This window comes from Podarcis muralis, chromosome 12, assembly GCF_964188315.1.
Source record: "Podarcis muralis chromosome 12, rPodMur119.hap1.1, whole genome shotgun sequence".
Taxonomy (NCBI): Eukaryota; Metazoa; Chordata; class Lepidosauria; order Squamata; family Lacertidae; genus Podarcis; species Podarcis muralis.
The window spans coordinates 49,882,623-49,907,533 of NC_135666.1; the positions used below are offsets into that span (position 1 = coordinate 49,882,623).

Below are 24,911 nucleotides of genomic sequence, written 5' to 3' on the forward strand. Positions count from 1 at the left end.
ACGCAACAACATCAAATCCATAAAAGGGGATTCTCCAAATCCCGTTACCCCCCCCCCCCGTTCCTTAAATTCTTTTCAACTGCCTGTCATTTCTACTCCAAATTGTTTTTTCTACCTCAAAATTCCTATATGAATTCTAAAATTACAAATGTTCTTAAAATCCTGACGCTGTATTAACCTGTTTACAATACTTTTGCAAATTTCCCCCATTCTTTTTAAAATTTCTTATCATCTTGATTTCTGAGCTTCCCAGTTAGTTTTGCCATTTAGGCATAGTCCATTAACTTGGTTTGCCAATCTTCTTTGGTCAAGACTGCTTCCTCTTTCCATCTTCCTGCATCAATATCTAGCCTGGTACATCTTATGCCACAATAACCACGACAGCACCGACTTCAGCATGTGTAGTGAGCTAAGAACCATGCAGAAAATCAGTTTCGGCATATTGAGTGCCCCTTGACCAGAGGCGGGGAAATTCTGGTCTGAGAGACCTCCCCCATTTGCCTTCTCTCCAATTTGGGCAAGCCATGCCAACCTGCCCTACACCTGAGGTCAGGTACGACGTTAACTGAGAGACTGGTAAAGATGGGGCTGAGATCAAAGGCTTAGCCTGGTTGTCAAGAGCTTGGGAAGCACCGCTGGAAAGGTTCCCCACCACAACCAAGATGGATGGGGCAAGGCAGAGATGGAGAACCTCAGGCTTGGAGGTCAAATTTCTATCTAGCCCACAGGACTCTCCCCAGACCACACTCTCAATGGCCTGCCAGGTGTTTTGGCCAGAACAGAATGGGCCCTTGAACTCTGACATTGCTGCTTACTTCCCTGGGTGGAAGATAGCAAAGGACATCTACCTGAAGGAGCTTCTCCACCCCCATCGTTCTGCCCGGACATTGAAGTCCAGTGCCGAGGGCCTTCTGGCTGTTCCCTCGCTGCGAGAAGCCAAGTTACAGGGAACCAGGCAGAGGGCCTTCTCGATAGTGGCACCCTCCCTGTGGAACGCCCTCCCACCAGATGTCAAAGAGAAAAACAACTACCAGACTTTTAGAAGACATCTGAAGGCAGCCCTGTTTAGGGAAGCTTTTAATGTTTAATAGGTTATTGTATTTTAATATTCTGTTGGAAGCTGCCCAGAGTGGCTGGGGAAACCAAGCCAGATGGGCGGGGTATAAATAATAAATTGTTGTTGTTGTTGTTATTATTAACGCGTAAAGAAGCATTAATTGCTTTGCCCCCTTTTGTTTCTGGTTTCCCACTGCCAGCATTTGGCCCTGTGAATAGAGAAAGCAACCCCTGGAAAGTTTCCTCTCGCCCCTAGGGTAAGTGAATACAACCACATAGCGGTCAACTTTCAGAAAATAAGGGATCAGCAGCCTCACCTATTCTGGGGACAGTCTACGGGATATCTAACAATCCGGGATAGCAGCGGGAAGCAGCGCTGGAATAAGGGAATTTCCCGCAAAAAAAGGGAAGGTTGACAGCTATGCAACCATTTTACAATCCATTGCTTGCTTTTGCATTTCTATGAAGGCGTAGATTAGGGCTGGGCAATATCTGGTTTCCAGCACCAGATAATCACTGCAATATGCCAATATATCACAATATCCGAAATAAGGATGGAGCTACGCAGAGACACTGGCTGGCTTCACGGTTTTACCTGATTTGCTGCCCCCTGAATGAGGAAGGAGAGTCGAGCTGGCAGAGTTAACAGGGGCTGCAGGACGTGAGAGAAGCAATGGCTAGCTTCATATTTCCCCCCACATTGTGATTTTTGCATAACACACACCCACACACCCATGATTCATGATATATTGCCAGGTCAAAAATTATGAAACCGGTATCGAAATGTGGACTTCAAACTGATTTTGGACGATATAGTGACATATCACCCAGCCCTAGTGTTGATCAAATCTTTTAATTTTGCCACCAACGCCCATTGAAAAAAAGAGCTGAAATGACAAGTGTGTGAGAGGAAACCACCTTTATTTAACAAATATATAGCCAACTTTGTAAAAAAAAAAGAAAAAGAAAAAAATCTGAACAACTAACAAACAAACCAACCCAGTCCTTGAGAGATGTTCAATGTAACAATGAGGCTCATCCCAGGAATCCAACTTTTTTCCGTGTTGGTCCAAGACTTTCTTCTTTATCCAAGGCAGATTGCAAAGAGGTGTGCAACAACTTGCCCACCCTCTTTCCAGTCTGAAATGAAAAGACAAAAACCAATGTGTGGCAGGAGAATTTAACTGTAAAAAAAAAGAATCCACAGAGAAGCTTCCTTCTTTTGTGGAAATGTTTTTTCTTTAAAAGTTAATACCTACCTCTCTGCTTTTTCTCTACTTTCTATTTGTTTTGGTGTGGGCGGGTGTAGAGATTTGGGGTTTGGTGGATCTGAGCATCACCAGTTTTTTCTACTGTGAAGTGGGTATTTTGTGGTACCCAGGACAACTTCTCAGATTTCCAAATATCGTATTTTTTGCTCTATAAGACTCACTTTTTTCCTTCCTAAAAAGTAAGGGGAAATGTGTGTGCGTCTTATGGAGCGAATGCAGGCTGCGCAGCTATCCCAGAAGCCAGAACAGCGAGAGGGATTGCTGCTTTCGCTGCGCAGCGATCCCTCTTGCTGTTCTGGCTTCTGGGATTCAGAATATTTTTTTTCTTGTTTCCCTCCTCCAAAAACTAGGTGCGTCTTATGGCCTGGTGCGTCTTATAGAGCGAAAAATATGGTATGTCCCCAGACACCCCCCCCAAAAAAAGTTAGAGATCTCTGTCTAGCTGATGAAAAGTTCTACTCGCTAACAACCCAGTGGAGTTTTGAGTTATAGACTTGCACATTCCCCCTAGACCTTAGTGTCTAGCCTTTCAGACCAGAAGAAGCTCTGATGCTAACATTATCTCTCCCCCCCCTGCAGATCTCGACAACGGTAGTACATCAGAAGGGTTAGCGTGAAATACCCTAGCCTCCCACTGGAAGCAAAAAATGTACTCTCTAACAGCATTTTAGCTTTCTTGACACCTGCAAAGATTAGAGGGAAGATGCAGAAAATACTGCTAGAGGTCACGGAGGAAAAACAAAGCACAACAACTTTGCCAATGTTGTATGTCTTGGAATGGAAATAAAAGAATTTAACCAATTGAATCTCTTGGATTTCTTTAGAGAGAGGGAGCATAAGCCATAGGCATAAAAGTAATGGAACATGGAACAAAGACATGACTACAATAAGTATGATATAGATTTGAAAACTATAGGCAAACAATGTGTACTATAAATACACCCAACCTGAATCGTAATTCAATTTACTTTCCCAAAGCTATCTTGCACCTGTCATTTTGTGGGCTTTATGGAATTATTGTCTGCCTCAAGGCTGGCAAACATAATGGAATTCATGACTTAGTGTCAATAAAGGTAAAGGTAAAGGTACCCCTGCCCGTACGGGCCAGTCTTGACAGACTCTGGGGTTGTGCGCCCATCTCACTCAAGAGGCCGGGGGCCAGCGCTGTCCGGAGACACTTCCGGGTCACATGGCCAGCATGACATTGCTGCTCTGGCGAGCCAGAGCCGCACACGGAAACGCCGTTTACCTTCCCGCTAGAAAGTGGTCCCTATTTATCTACTTGCACCCGGGGGTGCTTTCGAACTGCTAGGTTGGCAGGCGCTGGGACCGAGCAACGGGAGCGCACCCCGCTGCGGGGATTCGAACCGCCGACCTTTCAATCGGCAAGCCCTAGGCGCTGAGGCTTTTACCCACAGCGCCACCCGCGTCCCTAGTGTCAATATGTTGGTGCATTTAAGAATGCTAAGGAGGAGTTATGAAACTGTTAAAAAACATGTTCTCCAGCATTTTCCTTTACATCTTGCTTGCACCAACAAAAATATTCATTCCATTTCCTATGAAAAGACTCTGATCACCATTTCAGATGAGTATGTAACACAATATATAAAAATATCTATATAAACAGAATTTTTAAAACAGGAGTCCTTGTTTGTTAACTGGAATAACTAAATGCTTTTGATTAATATAAACTGTCTTTCAGTTGTCTTTTGAGATATTTGGAGAAGTTAGATTTTTAAAACCAAAATAGGTTGATAGCTCAACCTTTATGGTGCATAGTGGTATCTTGGTTCTCCAACGCCTTGGTACCTGAACAACTTGGAACTTGAACGCTGCAAACCCGGAAATAAGTGTTCTGGTTTGTGAACTTTTTTCGGAAGTTGAATATGCTCCGTTCTGAGTGTTAAGCTTCCATTTTGAGTGCCACACTTCCATTTCGAGTGTTACGCTGAAGTCCGTCTGTTTTTCCTATTTATTTTGCATTTTTGTGGCATTTTTGTTTTGTTTTTGTGACTGTGTGGAACCCAGTTCAGTTACTGATTGTGTGAATGCAGTACATTGTTTATTGCTTACATTTGATGGATCCATGGTCTTGTTAGATAGTAAAATTCACGTTAAATTGCTGTTTAAGGGGTTGTTTTTAAAAGTCTGGAACGGATTAATCCATTTTGCATTACTTTCTATGGGAAAGCGTGCCTTGGTTTTGGAACGCTTTGGTTTTGGAATGGACTCCCGGAAGGGATTAAGTTTGAGAACCAAGGCACCACTGTACTTATTAACGTGCTCAAAAATCCCACTACGGCTTGATTTACAACAACCTGACCACATCTTACCTCCATCATCTCAAATATGCTTTCTGGATCAAGGCTTCCCCTTCCCACTTTCTTCATACAGGTTAGGACACCTCGACTGGTCACAGAAATGAGGAGGCTAGCCAGAGAACACGCTTCTTCCTGAAGTGTGGCGTCCACTACATGCCTATAGCCAATCTGGAAAAGCAACGGCAAACAAACGTAAACTGCAATCCTATACAGTCAAACCTTGGTTCCCAAACGGCTCCGTTTTGGAACATTTCAGCGTCCGAATTCCGAAAACATGGAAGTAAATGCTCTGGTTTTTGAACGTTTTTCGGAAGCCGAATAGTTCTGGAGAATCCCCCGCCCCCTTTTGTCTCCATCTACTTTGCTGACCACCTTTTGATCTTCAGTTGTCGAACAGTCTTCTGGAACGGATTACGTTCGACAACCAAGGTTTGACTATACAGTGGTACCTCGGGTGAAGAACTTAATTCGTTCCGGAGGTCCATTCTTAACCTGAAACTGTTCTTAACCTGAGGGACCACTTTAGCTAATGGGGCCTCCCGCTGCTGCGCAATTTCTGTTCTCATCCTGCGGTGAAGTTCTTAACCTGAGGTACTATTTCTGGGTTTGCAGAGTCTGTAACCTGAAGCGTCTTGTAACCTGAAGTGCCTGTAACCCAAGGTACCATTGTACAGTTCTGTGCGAGTAAGGCAGGTAAACACAGTGCGACTTACTTCCAAGTAAACATAGGGCTTGTCAACATTATTTAGCTGTTAATCCATTCCCCACCCATCTTATTCAAATTACACCAGAGTAATCTACACCCTCACATAATTGAATTTGTATATGCAGAGCGACTCTAGTCTTTCCAGTTCATATCTCTAGGCACTCCCTTTTGTGTTCATTCCTTCCTTCTAATCTGTTGATTCTATTACACCAATTAAGTACAAAGTGTGCAAAGAGCTGTACATGCACCTTTGTGGTTTGTTTGTTTTTAAATCCCCACATGAGAAGTGTGCGAAAACACAGGCAGGTGATTGCAAATTCGCTTGTGCGTGTTTTTTGTGCAAATCCAATGGGTAAAAAGAAAAAAAGAAATATAAAAAGCTACCGTATTTTTCGCCCTATAGGACACACTTTTCCCCCTCCAAAAATGAAGGGGAAATCTGGGTGCATCCTATGGGGCGAATGCAGGCTTTCGCTGAAGTCTGGAGAGCGAGAGGGGTCGGTGCGCACAGACCCCTCTCGCTCTCCAGGCTTCGCGGACCTCTCTGCAAGCAGCGGGAGCGCTCCCGCTGCTTGGGAGAGTTGCCGGCATGCCGAAGCCTGCGCGCGCTGGGATCAGCGCGTCCAGGCTTCGCGGACCTCTCCGCAAGCAGCGGGAGCACTCCTGCTGCTTGGGAGAGTTGCCGGCATGCCGAAGCCTCGCGCACTGGGATCAGCGCGTCCAGGCTTCGCGGACCTCTCCGCAAGCAGCGGGAGTGCTTCCGCTGCTTGCGGAGAGTTGCCGGCATGCCGAAGCCTCGCGCACTGGGATCAGCGCGTCCAGGCTTCGCGGACCTCTCCGCAAGCAGCGGGAGTGCTTCCGCTGCTTGCGGAGAGTTGCCGGCATGCCGAAGCCTGTGCACGCTGGGATCAGTGCGTCCAGGCTTCGCGGACCTCTCCGCAAGCAGCGGGAGCCAGCGCTGGGCTCCCACAGCTTGCAGAGAGCTGCCTGTTTGGGGGCTGGGGTTGGGGGAAGCTCGGGCCTCCCCCGCCCCCGCCCCGCGCCTGGGGGGGAAATAATTTTTTCCCCTTTATTCCCCCCCAAAAAAACTAGGTGCGCCTTATGGGACGGTGTGTCCTATAGGGCAAACAATATGGTAAGTTCTTCACACAACCTTACTAGCACCCTGGAAAAGAAATGAAAGCAACTTAAAATTTATTTGAACCAGTGCTTTTTTTCTAGAAAAATAGGTGCCAGTACTCACTATGAAGCTGTTAAGTAAGTGCCACACTTTTTAACAACAAAAAAAGAAGTGCCAGTACTGCGTAGCTTTGAGTACCCCCTGAAAAAAACCACTGCCTAGCACAGCCTTTTCAGATCGCTGCCCAATATATCTGGTTTGCAAATTTTATATGTGGTTTGCTTGTGCAATTTTCTGGTTTTGTGCAAATCTGAGGGAGGAAAGTTAGAATATAGAGAAATAACATGGGGAAGGAATTCTAGAACCACAGCATTTTAATCCAGAATTCTCATGCAATTAATTCACCAAAAGACCAAGCCATGATGAAGAGAAGCCCTCGCAAGCGACTGTTTTCTGTAAACCTAACGTTTTCAAACCACAAACCCTTTTTTCATACGTGTCAAAATGGCTTCTCAAATCATTGCTACAGAATAGCCAACCATGTTGTTAAAGGCGTTAATGGACAGAGTTCCATTTCTAAAGAAGAGAAAGTATAATAATAATAATAATAATAATAATAATAATAATAATAATAATAATAAATCTCTCCCATACTGTACACTCAAGAACCCAGAAAGAAATAGTGAAATAATCTGATGGTTTCCATGGCAGTGTCCACAATAAAAATGGCAGGTCCACCTTCTGTATTAGAACTTTTCTATCAAAACAAGCCCATAGGAGATAAGCTCAGAATTGTCAGTGACTTACTTTGCTTAGTGTGACAATACAAGGTACATTATCTACATTAAGTCGAATACAGTCAAAAGGATCATCAGAAAGTTCAATTTCCCGTCCACCTTCATCCTCCAAAACGCGTACTTTGGGTATTCTAAAGAAAGCAGAAGGTGATGTCAAATTAAGATGTCATTTCTGCACATTCTGCCACATTCCAATTCCTATTCATATGCTGAAATTAGTTTCCAAAGATAGATCCTATTAGCTTTCATACTCCAGAAGAGCATCTCACCCAACACCACAAACAATTAAAAGAACATTAGTTTGCAGAAGAGAGATAGCTCAGTGATGGAGCATCTTTCTAAGAGGTACAGCTTTTTAACCTGGCAACATGAGGGGGAAAACCACACCATATTTATCATTTTAAAAGGATATATTGTGATTGTAGTTACTGCAGAAATGGCAATTATCTTCGTTGTTGTTGGTCAGTAAGCAGTTTAAACAATAAAAATAGGAAGAGACCCAATTCATTGTCCAAATAGGGAGGTTTTCCACAAAATCGCAGGGTGTGTGGTGTGTTCTTTTCCTTATCTGAACTTTTTAAAAAATGGAAGCTGTATCAGCAAATGATTTAGAGCAGCTTCCCATCTGTAAAAAAAGAAAAGGCACATTCCCAGCATAATACAGTTCATTCCATTCTAAAGCTGAGGTCACTTAAAATAAACAGCCGAGAACTGTTTTGGACTGCTTTTGAAAGCAGCTCTGCCAAAGTGTTATGTAGGCTTTATATAATATAATGAGAAACAAAACAAAAGGCAAGATGTTTTCAACCAGGCTGTTTGGCAGTTAGGAAGCCTGATGGAGTTACAGCAGCCCTGAGATGACAAAGGGCAGTACAGTGGTACCTCAGGTTACATATGCTTCAGGTTACATACGCTTCAGGTTACAGACTCCGCTAACCCAGAAAGAGTGCTTCAGGTTAAGAACTTTGCTTCAGGATGAGAACAGAAGTTGGGCTCCGGCAGCACAGCAGCAGCAGGAGGCCCCATTAGCTAAAGTGGTGCTTCAGGTTAAGAACAGTTTCAGGTTAAGAATGGACCTCCGGAACGAATTAAGTACTTAACCCGAGGTACCACTGTATATAAATCAATCAGACAGACAGACAGACAGACAAACAAACAAACAAACACTAAAGAAGGATGAGGAACACTGGAGAATTCCCCCTACCCCCTTCCTTGGGCTGGGCAATTATATATTGATATATCATCAAAAACCGGTTTGAAGTCCATATATTGATACCGGTTTCATAATTTTTGACCTGGCAACATATCGTGAATCATGGGGTGTGGGGGTGTGATGCACAAATCACAATATGGGAAAAACCGTGAAGCCAGCCAATACTTTTCTTGATTCCTGTAGCCCTTGTTATCTCTGCTGGTTCCGTTCTTCTCCCCTGCCTCCTGCAGGGGACAGAGAATCACAAGAGCAGGCGCTGGCAAAAAATCAGGATGCAGGAAAAACCGTGGAGCCAGCCAATGCCTCTACATAGCTCCATCCTTATTTCAGACATCGTGATATCTTGGTATATTACGATGTTTAGCTGGTGATAAATCATGATACTGAAAACCAGGTATCACCCAGCCCTAGTGTTCGCCTCTACACAGTTCCATCCTTATTTAAGACATCATGATATATCAATATATCACACTGTTTTGCTGGTGTGATATTGTGATGGTGAAAACCAGCTATCGCCCAGCCCTACTCCAATCCCTGCCATCCCTCCCACCCCTTTCAAATTTAAAGCCCTATACTTTAAAGCCCTATACGGCCTAGTACCCTCGTACCTACGGGACCGCCTCTCCTGGTATGTCCCACAGAGAAACTTACGGTCTTCAAATAAAAACATCTTGAAGGTCCCAGGCCACAAAGAGGTTAGGCTGGCCTCAACCAGGGCTTTTTCGGCCGTGGCCCCGATCTGGTGGAACACTCTGTCACAAGAGACTAGGGCCCTGCGGGACTTGACATCTTTCCGCAGGGCCTGCAAGACAGAGCTGTTCCACCAGGCCTTTGGCCAGGGCACAGCCTGACTCCCTCCCTCGGCAATCTTCACGGAGCTCTGGCCCAATAGTTGCCAGTGGCTTGAATTAATTAACTTTTATAATGAATGATTTTAGAATGTTGTTTATGCTGTACTTTTGTACTGTTTTATTGTTGTTAGCCGCCCTGAGCCCGGCTTTGGCTGGGGAGGGCGGGATATAAATAAAATTTATTATTATTATTATTATTTATTCAGTCAAACGTACCTGAAATTAGTAATAATAATATTTTTTTATTTATACCCCGCCCTTCCCGGTTCAGAAAACCGGGCTCAGGGTGGTTAACAACAAATTTAAAACATTTAATTGATGCAACAAAAAACAGCATAAAATACAGTATAAAATGTGAATAACGATAAATTCAGAATTCAAAAATCAGTTTAGGGGGAAAATCCATCCAATAAACACAAGGTGATCACAAGGACTAACTGGCCGAATTAGTCCTATTTGAGCCAGTGAGGAGACCAGGGGTTATATGCATGTTTATATGTAATTCTGGTTATGTGCATGTTTCCTGCTTGTCTGGATCTACCACAACCATGTGTCTGCGCAACCAAGAGTACATTTTATATGTAAGTTAAACCTGTTGTGTCCTATCCAGCTGACCAACAAGAAGTGGTGCAAAGGTGTGCGATGGGAACAGGGTCTCTGTTGCGGCGCTGGGGGATATCTACCCTGAAGCTACCACCACAATATTGGCTCAGAACTGTTTCAAATGGGGTGACTTTTGCTCAGCCCTGTGGGAGTAGGGTTCAACTTGGTCATGCGTGTTATTCAACATCTATACAAAGCTGCTGAGAGCAGTCTCCGGGACCTGAAGCAAGAATGGCAATGACGCACAGTTCTGCTTCTCGGTTCCACTGGTACCAAGTCCTGAACTAGCGTTGGGAGTATATGGTGGTCGTGCAAGGTAATAAAAACCTTTTAAAGTTAAAGGGACCCCTGACTGACCATTAGGTCCAGTCGTGGCCGACTCTGGGGTTGCGGCACTCATCTCGCTTTATTGGCCGAGGGAGCCGGCGTCCAGCTTCCGGGTCATGTGGCCAGCAGGACTAAGCCACTTCTGGCGAACCAGAGCAGCGCACGGAAAAGCCGTTTACCTTCCCGCTGGAACGGTACCTATTTATCTACTTGCACTTTGACGCGCTTTCAAACTGCTAGGTTGGCAGGAGCAGGGACCGAGCAACGGGAGCTCACCCCGGCGTGGGGATTCGAACCGCCGACCTTCTGATCGGCAAGTCCTAGGCTCTGCGCCACCCATGTCCCAAAAACCTTTTGGGAGATGATATATAATGAAATGAAAAAACATGTTCAAAATAATGTTTGTTTAAAAAACTAGATGCTTTTTATTAGGAATTATAGGTACCTAGATTCCAAAGGCCCAGAAAAATTATGTATGTGGCAACGGCCTCACAGATGTTATTAGCCCAGAGGTGGAAAGAAGAAACAGTTCCGACCAGAGAAGAATGGCAAACCAAGTTGATGGAGTATGCCGAAAGGCAAAGCTAACTGGAAAGCTCAGGAACCAAGAGGACAAGAACTTTGGGGGGGAAATTATAATTTATTTAAGAGACCATTGTAAGCAAATGGAAACATTGGCAGGATTTTAATCTCACTTGTAAGGTAACAAAGACTACGGATAAACTAGATGGACAAAAATGTGGATGTGCAGTTGCAAGCGGTGAAATTAGGACCCATGGAGGGGATGGGGGGAAGTCTCGAGGTTCAGAGAAATCTCTTTATATGGCTTTGTAACTGATTTTGTTGTAAATTTTTATTTGTAAAATCAAATAAAAATTATTTTCAAAAAACAAAGAAACAGACAAAAAAACTAGTGTTGGGAGGTTGTGAAGGGTTGGACAAGGTAAAAACAAACTAGAGACAATCCAGACAAGACGGAAGTGCTATGCGTGGGAGATTGACGCATCCAGGAGTTGGGAAAACTACCTGTCCTTAATGAGGCTGCACTCTTGTTGAAGGAGCAGGTGCGCAGGTTTGAGGTGCTTGTGGAACCATCTTAGTCCACTGAGTCCCAGGTAGCCTCAGCGGATAGGAGTGTCTATACCCAGTTTCAGCTGGTGCACCAAATGGCTTGTGACATCTTAAAGCAGGCATAGGCAAACTCCAGCACTCCAGATGTTTTGAGACTACAATTCCCATCATCCCTGACCACTGGTCCTGTTAGCTAGGGATGATGGGAACTGTAGTTCCAAAACATCTGGAAGGCCGGAGTTTGCCTATGCCTGTCTTAAAGATTAACACATTTAATTATGGCATAAACTTTCTCGGACGAGAGTTCACTTCGAGGGGGGGGGCTGCTGCTGCAAGTAGTGAATTCAGAGATGAGTGGCATGCAAAAATCACAGACAGTGAGATTTCATTAGAACTGGACGGATGGAAAATAAGGAAAGTGACCTGTAACAGCAGCAGTGACAATGAAACAGCATTTGTGATTGTCTCTATTTGCCACTGTCTGTAGTTTTTGCACTTTATGTCCTTCTAATCTCACCGATTAAAAAACAGAGACATCACCTTGCCAACAAAGGTCCGTATAGTTAAAGCTATGGTTTCCCCAGTAGTGATGTATGGAAGTGAGAGCTGGACCATAAAGAAGGCTGATCGCCAAAGAATTGATGCTTTTGAATTATGGTGCTGGAGGAGACTCTTGAGAGTCCCAAGAAGATCAAACCTATCCATTCTTAGGGAAATCAGCCATGAAGCTCACTGGAAGGACAGATCCTGAAGCTGAGGCTCCAATACTTTGGCCACCTCATGAGAAGAGAAGACTCCCTGGAAAAGACCCTGATGTTGGGAAAGATGGAGGGCACAAGGAGAAAGGGACGACAGAGGACGAGATGGTTGGACAGTGTTCTCGAAGCTACCAACATGAGTTTGACCAAACTGCGGGAGGCAGTGGAAGACAGGAGTGCCTGGCGTGCTCTGGTCCATGGGGTCACAAAGAGTCGGACACAACTAAACGACTAAACAACAACAACAACAATCTCACAGATTACACAAACACACACACACACAACATGCATATATAAATACAATTGAGGATTTCACTTGACGTGTCTGATGAAGTGGACCCTAGTCCGCAAAATCTTATACCATAATGAATTTGTTAACTTGTTATGGCGCCACACCACATTGTTTTGGCTGCAACAGAGACCTCTGCATTTTCCTCCGCAAGTTTCTTTTAGAAAATTATGTGTGCCTTACCTGGTATTAAACAGTGCTGCCTTCACTGCAACAGAGATGGCATCAAACAAGTTCCCACCACACTCCAGTAACTGAAACGTTAAAAAAAGAAGAAGTGTGTTTTACATGAATAACCCATTCAGTTATATCAATCCTAGAACTATACGTGATAATCTGATTGTGGCAGATAGGCTCGTTCTTATCTTGACTTTTTAAATCAAGATACAGTCCTGAATGAGCAAAGGCTGACAATGAGGTTCAGGGTTGCGATGGCGTTTAAACTATCTGCCCTGACTTTGAGACAGAAACAATCTCATCAGAATTCAACCCGTCAACGGCCCGAGGAAATCTCTGAATATCTAGTTTCAATTAAGCTGAAGTTTGTTTTACTTACCAGGACATCGACGTAAAGCACCCAGCAGTGCTCTCGGGCAGCAATGCAAAGCAACTTCAAGTCAATGCTGCTCTCGTTGTTAAAAATTCTGTAGAGGGTATTTGCTATTTCGGTGCCCAGCTCCTCTCCACCGCGGCCCTCAAATTCAGGAGTGGCATTGGCTGAGCTGAAAGGAAGAAATAAAAAATCAAAGCAGTTTTCACCTTTCAGGGATCTACGGCTCAGCACAGGACATTAAATCCTGCCCTTTCCCTAGGAATAAGATTTAATAAACCAAAATAATAAAGGGGACAGAGAGAGCTATTGATTACCTGAAACAGGCAACAACATAGTTTGGTATCTCAGCTCCAGTTCTTTGTTACAGTCTAACTACTGTGGTTTGATGGAAGTTAAGAACAATTGCTTTCTTCCATCTTCAGGTTAAGAATAAGAAAAGAAAGTTGCATGGCTAACAATATAGCCTGTTAAATATGACAGGGGGAGAGAACAGGAAGACTGGCATATTTTTAATTGGCCTCTCCTGTCCTGGGTATTTCTCTACTGAAAAAGTCTCATTGCCTTCAACAAGCGTCAGTCGTGATGGTCTCTAATCTTATAAAAAATGCACACACAATTTCAAATATGTAAGGCAAAAATCAGCCTAATTAGAAGCTATTCCAGCAGAAGAATCAGCATTACACTGTGCAGCATACTAGAAGTCTACAGCTTTCAATGCTGCCCATCCTATTTCCTCCCATCTCCTACCTAGATTTAGAAGCTCTCAAGTCCACAACAGGTAGAAGTGGCTGCAAGGACAACACTGATCATAGCAAACCTTTAAGGGCAGGAGAAGCTGGTGTGGGAGGGACATGGAGGCAACCTCCTAACAGCAGCATCACTGCCACTGCCAGGACAATGTGGGGCAGGGCAGAAGCAAGCTGGGACTATGTGGGCACACTGGTGGATCCAATCCACTGATCCTATTTGCTGTGTAGCTCCTGCTTCACCACTGTCCTGCTTCGATAGTAAGCAACAGTGCCCCTACTGTTGGGAGGGCAACACATAACTCTCAGTGCTCCCATTAAAGCGGGCCCCTTAGGCATTTATCTTGTCTGTTTTCCTATAGCATGTGTAAGTGTTTCTCAAACTTGGGTCTCCAGCTGTTGTCAGACTACAACTCCCATCATCTCACATCTGGAGACCCAAGTTTGAGAAATGCTGGCATATATAGCTGAATGGCAGGTACAGGTACTACTTTTCATAACATAGAAAATAGGCAGGATCTTCGCAAAGCATTTATCTCACATTGATTCTTTTTGAGTCAGGCCACAAGCAATTAGTCCGAAATGTAACATTTCTTAATAGTATACTTACAAAGGATCCTTAAAGGTTTCCTAGGGAGAAGCAGCTTATATAAAAAACAACTCCGACAATTATCTAATTTACCTGCACTATGCAATTTAGCCTCCAAGCACACTTGATTTTTAAATTGTGGCAACGTTTTAATAGCCAATTTATATGAATATCAAATCACACAGTCATCTCTAGCGCACTGAGGGAGAGTTTGAAGTTATGTTTAATTAAAGGGCAGATTCACAGTTCTCATAGCAACACCTTGAGGTTGCCTCTTTGAACTTCGGCGTTTTAGAACTTTATTGCAGGATAACATTCCAATTAGAAAGCCAAGTAATACGCTACTCTGTGTCTGTTGCTGCTTCTGTCCATATCACCTTGTGCTAAAGAGACAGAAGCGTCCCCATTATAGACTTACATTCCCCCCCCCTCCCCACACCCACAATAGAATTTGTTTTAAAAAGCTATATAGGCACAATCCTGCTCTGGATATGCATAAAAGCAGGATGCAGAGGCTTGGTGCAAGAGAGCAGGATGGATCGGCCTTCCTCTCCAAATCACAATGATTAAAAGCCAGATACAGTCGTATCTTAAGTTTTTGAGCGCCTTGTGACTCAAACGTTTTGGCTCCTGAACGCCGCAAACCCGGAAGTGAGTGTTCCAGTTTGCAAACTTTTTTTGGAAGCTGAATGTTCTGCGGCTTCCGAATGAGTGCAGGATGCTCCTGCAGCCAATCAGAAGCCGTGCCTTGGTTTTCGAACATTTTCAGAAGTCGAACGGACTTCCTGAACGGATTCCGTTCGAGAACCAAGGTACGACTGTAGTCAAGAGTCTCCCACAACAGTTGTCATTGCCAAGTGGCAGGTACAAATAGGTTAGACTAGCCTATTAGCCCCATTTAGTGTTTTTTTAAAATGTTTTTATTAAAGATTGTCATTTTTATTCAATGAGAGACACTAATGCTATAGAACAGTGATTCCCAACCTTTTTTTGGACATGCCCCACCTAAGCAACTCTAACATCCTGATAGCACCCCACCGTGACATATAATTCTTATTATTGAAAAAGTGAACTCCTATTCATGTGGAGGAAGCCTAAAGTAACTGTTAATGACTCATTCTCGAATTGCCCCCCTTAAAAATCAAATTGCCCCTCTGTGGGGCATGTGCCCCATGTTGGGAACCACAACTATAGACAGTATAAAGCTGGGGGAGAAGACGGGTGAGGAGAAGGGGAATAGTACACTTCCATTCTTTTACAAAGTGCATGTGCAAGGTTTGTGTGTCAGCGTCACATGTGTAGGTTCCATTCATTCATTAGTTTACATTGGCATGGTTGGTTGCCTCTGGTGGACTGAAGTGAGTTTTGTTTGAGTGTGTGAGCGGGAGGCTAGCCCCACCTAGTTCATTGAAAGCGGAGCTGTTCCCCCATTCACGCTGCCCTTTCACTTTCACCACAGAAGCTGCACTTTATCCATATTCTTTATCAATAACCACATCATGAGCAGTTGGAATAACTATGAACATTCCAGGATACTGTAGCGCAGTGATGGCCAAACTTGGCCCTCCAGCTGTTTTGGGACTACAACTCCCATCATCCCTAGCTAACAGGACCAGTGGTCAGGGATGTTGGGAATTGTAGTCCCAAAACAGCTGGAGGGCCAAGTTTGGCCATCACTCCTAGAGGTTCTGCCAATGGTAGGGATTCTCAAAAATGTCAGCCAGCTATTAGAAATTGGGCATGCGCATCTATCTTATATATGAGTGCCTGGTCAAGGTTTCATGTGTGAAGGTTTAAGAAATCCAGAAAATGATTTCATCCCACCCTGTACCCCAAGATTTAGGAAAATTATATTAATTAGACCTAAATCAAGTTAGTATCAACCTTGTATGTGTTTGCCATGCTCTTCATAACTGGTTGCCCGCTCTCCTGGCACAGAGCCATGGAAAAGATCCCTGAAGTCACTCTTAAACATGCAACCACAAGCAAGAGTGCCAACCTCGTTTCTCATCTCTCATCAACAATGCGTATCAACATACACATTAAAAATTTTGTTGGAAGACTCTGCTCCTCAATTTTATCTTACATTATCTCAGAAAGCGCAGGAGGGACCAGGACAGCAATTCAAAACGAGTTAATGATTTGACAACCCTTTGAAATGGAGAGGAGGAATTGTCAAAATGCTCCAGGTGTTCAAAAACGCTCAGTTAGCACCACCTAGCGGCAGGCAAATGATGTGCCAGAGATTGAAACCCACCATTTCTAATTGTGGTAGAGAAGGCTCTACAGTTGCTTTGAGCATGCACAGTAAAAAATAAATGAAATGAAGTTTTTGAGCAATTTAAAGGAAATACGGACATTTTAATCGATTTTGGAAATTCCACCCAGATGCTATTTTCGATAGACAAATCCCGGATATAAGCAAGAAATCCCAGACGTATGGCAGCCCTAACAGTACACCAGTAGCTATATGTGCAGATCTAAAACCACATATGTTCCTATTATAGCTCATAGTGCTCTTGCTGGCAATAGTCAGTGAAGGTCCTGTGTGAGTGCCTGGAGGCGGTTGGAGGATGGATGGCGGCTAACAGACTGAGGTTGAATCTTGACAAGACAGAAGTATTGTTTTGGGGGGATGGGGTGGGTGAGTGTGGGGGACTCCCTGATCCTGAATGGGATAACTGTGCCCCTGAAGGACCAGGTGCACAGCCTGGGAGTCATTTTGTTTACCAGCTCCATCTGGTACGCAGGCGGAGACCCTACCTGCCTGCAGAATGTCTCGCCAGAGTGGTGCATGCTCTAGTTATCTCCTGCTTGGACTACCGCAATGCACTATGTGGGGCTACCTTTGAAGGTGACCCAGAAACTACAATTAATCCAGAATGCGGCAGCTAGACTGGTGACTGGGAGTGGTTGCCGGACCATATAACACTGGTCCTGAAAGACCTACATTGGCTCCCAGTACTTTTCCGAGCACAATTCAAAGTGTTGGTGCTGACCTTTCAAGCCCTAAATGGCCTCGGCCCAGTATGCCTGAATAATAATTATTATTATTAGGTTTGCAAAGTGGTGTTATTGGGATGGGGCAAGGGTAGAGTTTGGCCAACCACTGATTCACTGGTCCAGCTTCCAGAAAGGGACCTGAGATGGGAGTGATCTACTGTGCCAGCCTAGACCTGGCATAGCAGAAAGAAAGAAAGAAAGAAAGAAAGAAAGAAAGAAAGAAAGAAAGAAAGAAAGACAGACTCCTTTCAGCCTTGGTCTATAGGATCTGGCATGTCTGCAGAAGAAATGCTGCTCTGAATCTCACTGGCTCCTCTGCTCAGGGCTTATTAAAAATGTTTGTACCTCTCTGGGCAATATCTTGTAACTACAAATGCCACCTTGAGAAATGCAAATTGCACAGAGAACTGAATGCAGTGTTCACTACTCTGGCAAAGGAGGCAAGGTCATCACGGTGAAGAAAACTAATGAGGTACCACCATCAGCAGCAGGCAAAAGGAATCTGCAGAAAGGAATAGACTACAGAGATCTGGTGAGGACTAGGAGGTTGTGTGTGTCCATTTTGGGAAAGGGTGGGACACTGGCCATGAGCAGAAGGAAGTAAAGAAATAAACTGCCAAATGCAAAAGATGGGGAAGGAAAAGGCAAAGAGGCAGTCAGATTAATGATTCGTTATCTGGCATTCTGAAATCCTGAAAAAAAGCAAACACAGAGCATATAGTCCTGCAACTAGCATCACTTTAAGGTTGTTGGTATTTAGTTATATAGAAGACCCCCCCTGTGGCCCAGTTTGCACTAACCAATCAACAAAGAATTCCAAGTATCCTTCATTTGGTCTATCCAGCTTCGGTGCTCCCATTTCTGCCTTGACTCCAACCAGGATGTCTGTGTGCCCCTGTTAAAATAACAGCACTCTTTACTTTCTGTGTCAGTCAGTACTACCCAATATTTCTCCTTAAAAAAATAAAAAGCCTTGAAAACACAATGGCAAACCTTTGAAGCACCTTTAAAGCATTTAAAGGGCCAACCACTGTAGACACGCACTGCTAATAAACAGCACTGAGTCTGATAGACTGCGAGATTAACATTGTGAATATTTGTTGTTCACAGTGCTTTTTTCCTAGAAAAACAGGTGCTGGCACTCATTGTAAAGTTGTTATAGTAAGTGCCACACTTTTTAACAACAAAAAGTGGTGCAGGTACTGCATACCCTTGAATACCCTGTAAAAAAGTACTGGTTGTTCAATATAATAACCCAATCGCTTTTCCGACAATTTACTTCTTCAGTCCCCTTTCCTGCAAATCTGTCTCCTCCACCCCTTCCCTTTTGATCCCTGCTTCTCACACCAATGTTTATTTTGTCTTCCTCCACTAAACCTTGCTTTTAAGGTTTCCTGTTGCTTGGTTCCAATACATTTTGGGTCTTCCTCTCACTGAACTTCCCACCCCCTTACCTTCCTTCTATGTTGGGCATTCAGCCAACTCTTTCCTCGTTTCCTTCAACAGCAAACAGCCCCTAAGCCAGGCTTCCTCAACCTCGGCACTCCAGATGTTTTGAGACTACAATTCCCAGCATCCCTGATCATTGGTCCTGCTAGCTAGGGATCATGGGAGTTGTAGGCCAAAAAACATCTGGAGGGCCGAGGTTGAGGAAGCCTGCCCTAAGCCAACGTCCTTTTCTCATTTATACTAACCTTTCATTTTCCATACCATATGCCATCCTTCTCTTCCTTAAATACTACTGGGTGTTTAAGAACACAATTTTGTCAACTCAGTACGAACTGGGGAGTAATGGGCCACTATAACAGAATTATTAGTCTTGCATCTGGCTCTCCTTTCTATTTGTGTTCTACGTGTTAATGTGACAGATCTCTCTCCTGCACTGTAAATGAACAATACATTTCCTGTGCCACAAAAACGTATGCCACTATAAATGAGTTACTTTTTCAGGTGCCACCAGACTGTTCTAGCTAGGGCAGGGCAGACCCAAGCTATGTTTTAGCATTGTGCAGAGTGAGCTTCAATGAAAAACACACAATATCATTAGCAATGTATAAAAGTCCCCACAAGACGTACTTACAAGTTTTACTCTGGCAGACCCACTTGTATTAGATACTACATCTGTTTCCACTTCCGTACATCTGTAATCTTCACAACCACGGCCATCCACCCGAAGATCCTCCTGAAACAGTCATTTATCACAATGTGTTACCTAATGCCATTGATTGATCACACAAATAAATGTTGCTAAGAGAAGCAGACGAATGCATATTATTCATGAACTTGTGATTATAATTGAATGCCATCTCTTTCTCTCTCTCTATTTTTTTATTAAATTTTCTAATGTACATTTCAAAGTATTCATTTAAACAACTTTAAATCAATGACTTCCCTTCTTTTCTTTCCGTGGTTCATTTTGCATACCATACATCCCTGCATGTTTTACATGGACTAAACCATTCAGTAATCCACTGTTACAGCCATAGAAACTTATTTACACTATTGAATTTATCTTAATGCTACCAGCATTTTTAAATAAACACAATTTTCACCCATATATTCAGTAAACATTTTCCAAACTTCTTTGAATGTACGTTCTTGTTGTTCTCTTCTTCTATAAGTTAAATATGCAAGCTGTACGTATTCCATCAGTTTAAGTTGAGATTCTTCTTTGGTTGGGACCTCACTCGTTTTCCATTTTTGGGCTAACAAAACACAGACTGCAGTAGTAGCATACATAAATATGCTACTACCCAGGGAAGTTTGCCTGGCACCTTCACTATACACCTTTAGGCGCCAGGCAAAAACGTTCCTTTTTAATCAGGCCTTTGCCTGATTTGATCTATATCCTATACAGTGGTACCTCGGGTTACAGACACTTCAGGTTACAGACTCAGGTTCAGGTTATGTGAACCGCTCTGAGACCTTTGCGTATAGGGCGGTATAGAAATGAAATGAAATTTATAATAATAATAATATTTTTTGACACCTGGGAATTTCCCTCTGAATTACCCCCCCCCCCCAAAAAAAAAGGACTCTGGGGTGTGTGTTTTTTGGAAAGGTACTTTTAAACATTTTTTTCCAATTTTCCACCTTGGCTGAAAGAAAAATCCACATCTGGCAACCAATGCGCAACTTTGGTTTCTGATAGTACCAAAGGTCTAAAAAGCCTGAGATTTTCACAGTCCTCTCAGGGCCATGGCACTCATTTACCAAAAGCAATGTATTTAGCATTAACTCCGAAAGTGTATTCTTGATTCTGACCAAACAAAGCCTCCTGGAGCATAAGGCAGTGTGGTGCAGTGGTTAGAGCAGAGGTGCACAGCCTGCTGCCCTCCAGATGTTGTTGGACTACATCTCTCATCATCCCTGATCACTGGCTATGATGATGGGAGGTGTCAGACTAGGACCATGGTATGAATCCCCATTCAGCCAGGAAGCTTACTGGGTGACCTGGAGCCAGTGACTGAACCTCAGTCTAACGTAGCTCACAGTAGTAGGGTTCCCATCTTTGGTCTGGCAAAATACAGGACGGGATGAGGTGGTCGAATTATTTTTTCAGCTGGTGCTAAAGCGACTTCAAAGCCATCCAATACAATCCATTGCAGCCTAACAGGATGGCCCCTCTGGAATTTGTCACAAACAAATACATGAATTTGTAAATCTGTCTGTGCTTTGCTACCCAGAGCTTAAATACATAATCTTTCACACATACCGTATTTTTCCCTCTATAACACGCAGATTTTTTTCTCCTAAAAAGGAAGGGGAAATGTCTGTGCGTGTTATGGAGCGAATGCGTGGTCCCTGGAGCCAAAAAACCAGACAAAAATCAAATCGCGCTTCACGGAGAAGGGAAACCTGAAAAGAGGAAGCGGCTGCTTTCCTGCATTCTGCCTCAGGGTCTTACTGCCCACCCTCCTCTGTTTCGTTGCTGTGTTTGCTCAAACGGAACAAAGAGCAGGGAAAGCCCCTCCCCTCCAGGCAAGCATCTAGGGACTAGCAGGCAACATGCAGGTGGGGGGAGAGAGAGAGAGAGAGAGAGAGAGAGAGAGAGAGAGAGAGAGAGAGAGCTGGCTGGTTTGGGTGCTTGGGTGGGGGGAAACTTTTGCCTTTCTTTCCTCCCTCCCGTTAAATCCCTCTCCTGCATTCTTAGCCAGCTGCTTCTCTGCACACCCCTCTCATGCTCCTTTTCCCTTCTTTGTTTTTCCTTCCCTCCCCACTTAAAATGTGGTTACAAAGAATAGATCCACATGGATCCTCAGGATCTTTGCATTGGGTCACCCCAAATTCACCATCAGATCACATAGCATGTCCATGGCTAGAGCCTGCCCCCCAAAAATCATGCACCCACTGTTGCCTGGGGTTGCAATGGTGCAAAAACGTGGTTAAAAAGCATGGATCCACATGGATCCTCAGGATCTTTGCATTGGGTCACCCCAAATTCACCATCAGATCACATGTCTGTGGCCACAGCATGAAGCACAAAAATGATACATCCACTGTTTCATTCAGAATGTTTCTTCCCTTGTTTTCCTCCTCTAAAAACGATGTGCGTGTTATGGTCAGGTGCGTGTTATAGAGCGAAAAATACGGTACTTGGAGACATGTGTATTTGGAGAGGAGAGAGGGGGGGAGAGGGAGAGAGAGAGAGAGAGAAGGAGAAAGAAAAGATCTGAAATAACAGGACAAACTGCACCTCGTATTAATGACAAGAGCATTTTTCATTGAAACATGGGACAATCCTGTATTATACAGGGCAGGTGGCAGCCCAGCCTCACAGGTCGTTGTGGGGATTGAACCATCCCCATTGAGCCCCATGGAGAAACAGGTGGGCTATAAATGCAATACATAAAATAATTAATAATAATAATAATAATAATAATAATAATAATAATAATAATAATAATAATAAGTAACTGGGACAATCCTGTACAGGGCAGGTGGCAGCCCAGCCTCACAGGGTCGTTGTGAGGAATTGAATGAGGAGGGGAAGAACCATCCCCCTTGAGCCCTATGGAGAAACAGGTGGGCTATAAATGCAATAAATAAAATTATTATTATTATTAAGCAACTAGGACAATCCTGTATTATACAAGGCAGTCCAGCCTCACAGGGTGTTTGTGGGGATTGAACCATCCCCCTTGAGCCCCATGGAGAAACAGGCGGGCTATAAACGCAATAAATAAAATAATAATAATATAGTAATAATAATAATAACAATAATAATAATAATAATAAAGCAACTAGGATAATCCTGTATTATACAGGGCAGGTGGCAGCCCAGCCTCACAATGGTCGTTTTGGGGATTGAACCATCCCCCTTGAGTCCCATGGAGAAACAGGTGGGCTATATATGCAATACATAAAATAATAATTATTAATAATAATAATAATTAGTAACTGGGACAATCCTGTATAGGGCCGGTGGCAGCCCAGCCTCACAGGGTCGTTGTGGGGATTGAATGAGGAGGGGGAAGAACCATCCCCCTTGAGCCCTATGGAGAAACAGGTGGGCTATAAATGCAATAAATAATAAAAATAAATAAGTAACAGGCCCCAGACAGGCCTGCAGCCCCGCCTCAGTTACCTGGACGCCGTGCATGACGTACACTTTCTCCGCCTCGCTCAGCACCACCGACGCCATGGCGAGGACACCCTCACGCGCATGCGCCGCCCTCCGAACGCCGCGCGCCCGGCCGTCGCCATCAGCAAAAGGGCGCCCACTCCCTGCCTGCCCACTTCTGCGGCGCTGTCTGATGACGCCCTCGCTCCTTCGCGCCCCCTCCACGCCTGCTTTCCTGACCGCGCAGGCGCAGGCGTCCTCGCGCCTTTCCCGCCGAGCGGCTGGGCTTACGCGCACGTGCGTTGCGGATGCCCGGAATAATCTCTTTTAAAAGTGAGCGGTTGGTTTTTTGTTTTTTTTGGACATTCGTGACCGGTCAGTTCGTTCGTGTTTACTCCCGAGTAAACGCAGGCGAGCCTGTGCATGGCCTCACTGGCTACAGCGCCTCGGCTGTTGTCGGACTACAACTCCCATCATCCCTCAGCGCTGGTCCTGTAGCTAGGGATGATGGGAGTTGTAGTCCCAACAATGGCTGGGGACCCACGTTTGAGAAACACTGCGAGTTTAATGCCCAGTTTTCAGTTCTGGAGAAATCCTACGCTAGCCAAGGGAATGGATTCAGGGCAAAGGCAAGAAATCTCAGCCTGCCCTCAGCAGTACAGTGGTGCCTTGGTTCTCAGACTTAATCCATTCCGGAAGTCCATTCCAATACCAAAACGTTCCAAAACCAAGGCGCGCTTTCCCATAGAAAGGAATGCAAAACGGATTAATCCGTTCCAGACTTTTAAAAACAACCGCTAAAACAGCAATTTAACATGAATTTTACTATCTAATGAGACTACTTATGCATAAAATGAAAGCAACAATCAATGTACTGTACTATAAAATAAACAAGACAGTATTGTAGATGATAAAAAATAATTTTTTTTACATGCACTGTTGATACAGTCTTTGTTTGGATGGGGGGCTTTTATCCATTTCCGCAGTCACACAATCTATCAATCAACAGCTGAACTGAAGAGAGAGAGGAAAGGGTTGCTTTTTATATTTTGTACCTTTGCTTTCTATATTTTGTACCTTGTACCTAAGAAGGATCTTCATATGTACCTAAGAAGGATCTTCATATTCTTGTATACCTTGAATCTAAGTCAATTTCTGAGCTAGAAATAACTTCACCTGCAAAAAGGCCCCTCGAAGGAATGCAAGATAAGACAGAGACTGTAAGCTAGAAATAGCCTCGCTTTTTCACTTTAGGAATGCAAGATAAACAAAAGAGACACAGACGGGAGGAGACGGGAGGAGACGGGGGGGATGCAGGACGCTTAGAAAGACACTATAGGGAACAATAGGGAGGGCTGTTTAGAGGGCTATAGACATGCTAAAAATAAGTTGAAAACTTTCCAGTTGATTGGGAAAGTTTCTGGAGGGCGTGGGGAGGAGGGAGGGAGTTTCCTCAAGGTATAAGAAACTCTGCAGAGGCGTATTTCGGGGCAGCCAGATTTTTCAGAATCTATTCTGCTGGCTGTCTCTCTGTGCACAGATAATAAACTGCTTTCCTCCAAAGAAGAATCTTTTCTGGTGCTTTCTTTTGCTCTCTCTCCGGATCTGGGGACGCGGGTGAACGATTCCCTGGCATGGACTAGGCTCAGCCTACATCTTGGTTCCCTGACCGGGAATCTGCCCCACCTCAGAGGGCTGGGGAGAGCCAGGCTCGACCTCGGTGGACAGCTCGGATCGGCATTGCAGGCTCCACGCGCACCCTGCCAATTTGTGGGGGGAGCCAGCCATACCGCTCCGGAGCAAGGACCCAGGTCGAGGGAGGAAAGAGGACGGCGCCAAGGGGAAGGGAATCCGCAGCGGAAAAGGTAAGCCCGACGGAAAGGGCAGCCCGACGGAAAGGGCGAGGCCTGATCAGCCTCACCTGGTTATGCAGTAGTGTGCAGCCAGGAAGGGAATGGTTATGCAGTAGTGTGCAGCCAGGAAGGGAATGGTTATGCAGTAGTGTGCAGCCAAGAAAAAGGGGAACAGAGGCGTGGCAGTGTTGTGCCACCAGTAAGGTTTGGTAAAAAGGGGA

At 44.4% G+C, this 24,911-nt stretch overlaps 1 protein-coding gene across 1 annotated transcript; it reads right to left on the bottom strand.

Annotated features, from left to right (window-relative positions):
- Positions 1-1,960: 1,960 nt before the first annotated feature.
- EXOSC7 (exosome component 7) lies at positions 1,961-23,019 on the bottom strand. Its single transcript, XM_028750591.2, has 8 exons — positions 22,862-23,019; positions 19,355-19,456; positions 18,075-18,169; positions 12,940-13,105; positions 12,567-12,637; positions 7,282-7,402; positions 4,661-4,816; positions 1,961-2,196 (listed from the first exon to the last, which is right to left on the bottom strand). The coding sequence occupies exons 1-8, from the start codon at positions 22,916-22,918 to the stop codon at positions 2,092-2,094; spliced, it is 873 nt and encodes a 290-aa protein (XP_028606424.2). The 5' UTR covers positions 22,919-23,019; the 3' UTR covers positions 1,961-2,091.
- Between the last annotated feature and the right edge of the window lie 1,892 nt (positions 23,020-24,911).

What these genes read in the sequence shown, in the direction of transcription:
- EXOSC7 (XM_028750591.2), bottom strand. Translation starts at nt 22,918, where the DNA reads ATGGCGTCGGTGGTGCTGAGCGAGGCGGAGAAAGTGTACGTCATGCAC. An exon ending in GGTCTGCCAGAGTAAAACTT is followed by an intron (nt 18,170 to 19,354) that starts GTAAGTACGTCT and finishes TTATTTTAACAG; the next exon opens with GGGCACACAGACATCCTGGT. An exon ending in GCATATTTGAGATGATGGAG is followed by an intron (nt 2,197 to 4,660) that starts GTAAGATGTGGT and finishes TTTTCATTTCAG; the next exon opens with ACTGGAAAGAGGGTGGGCAA.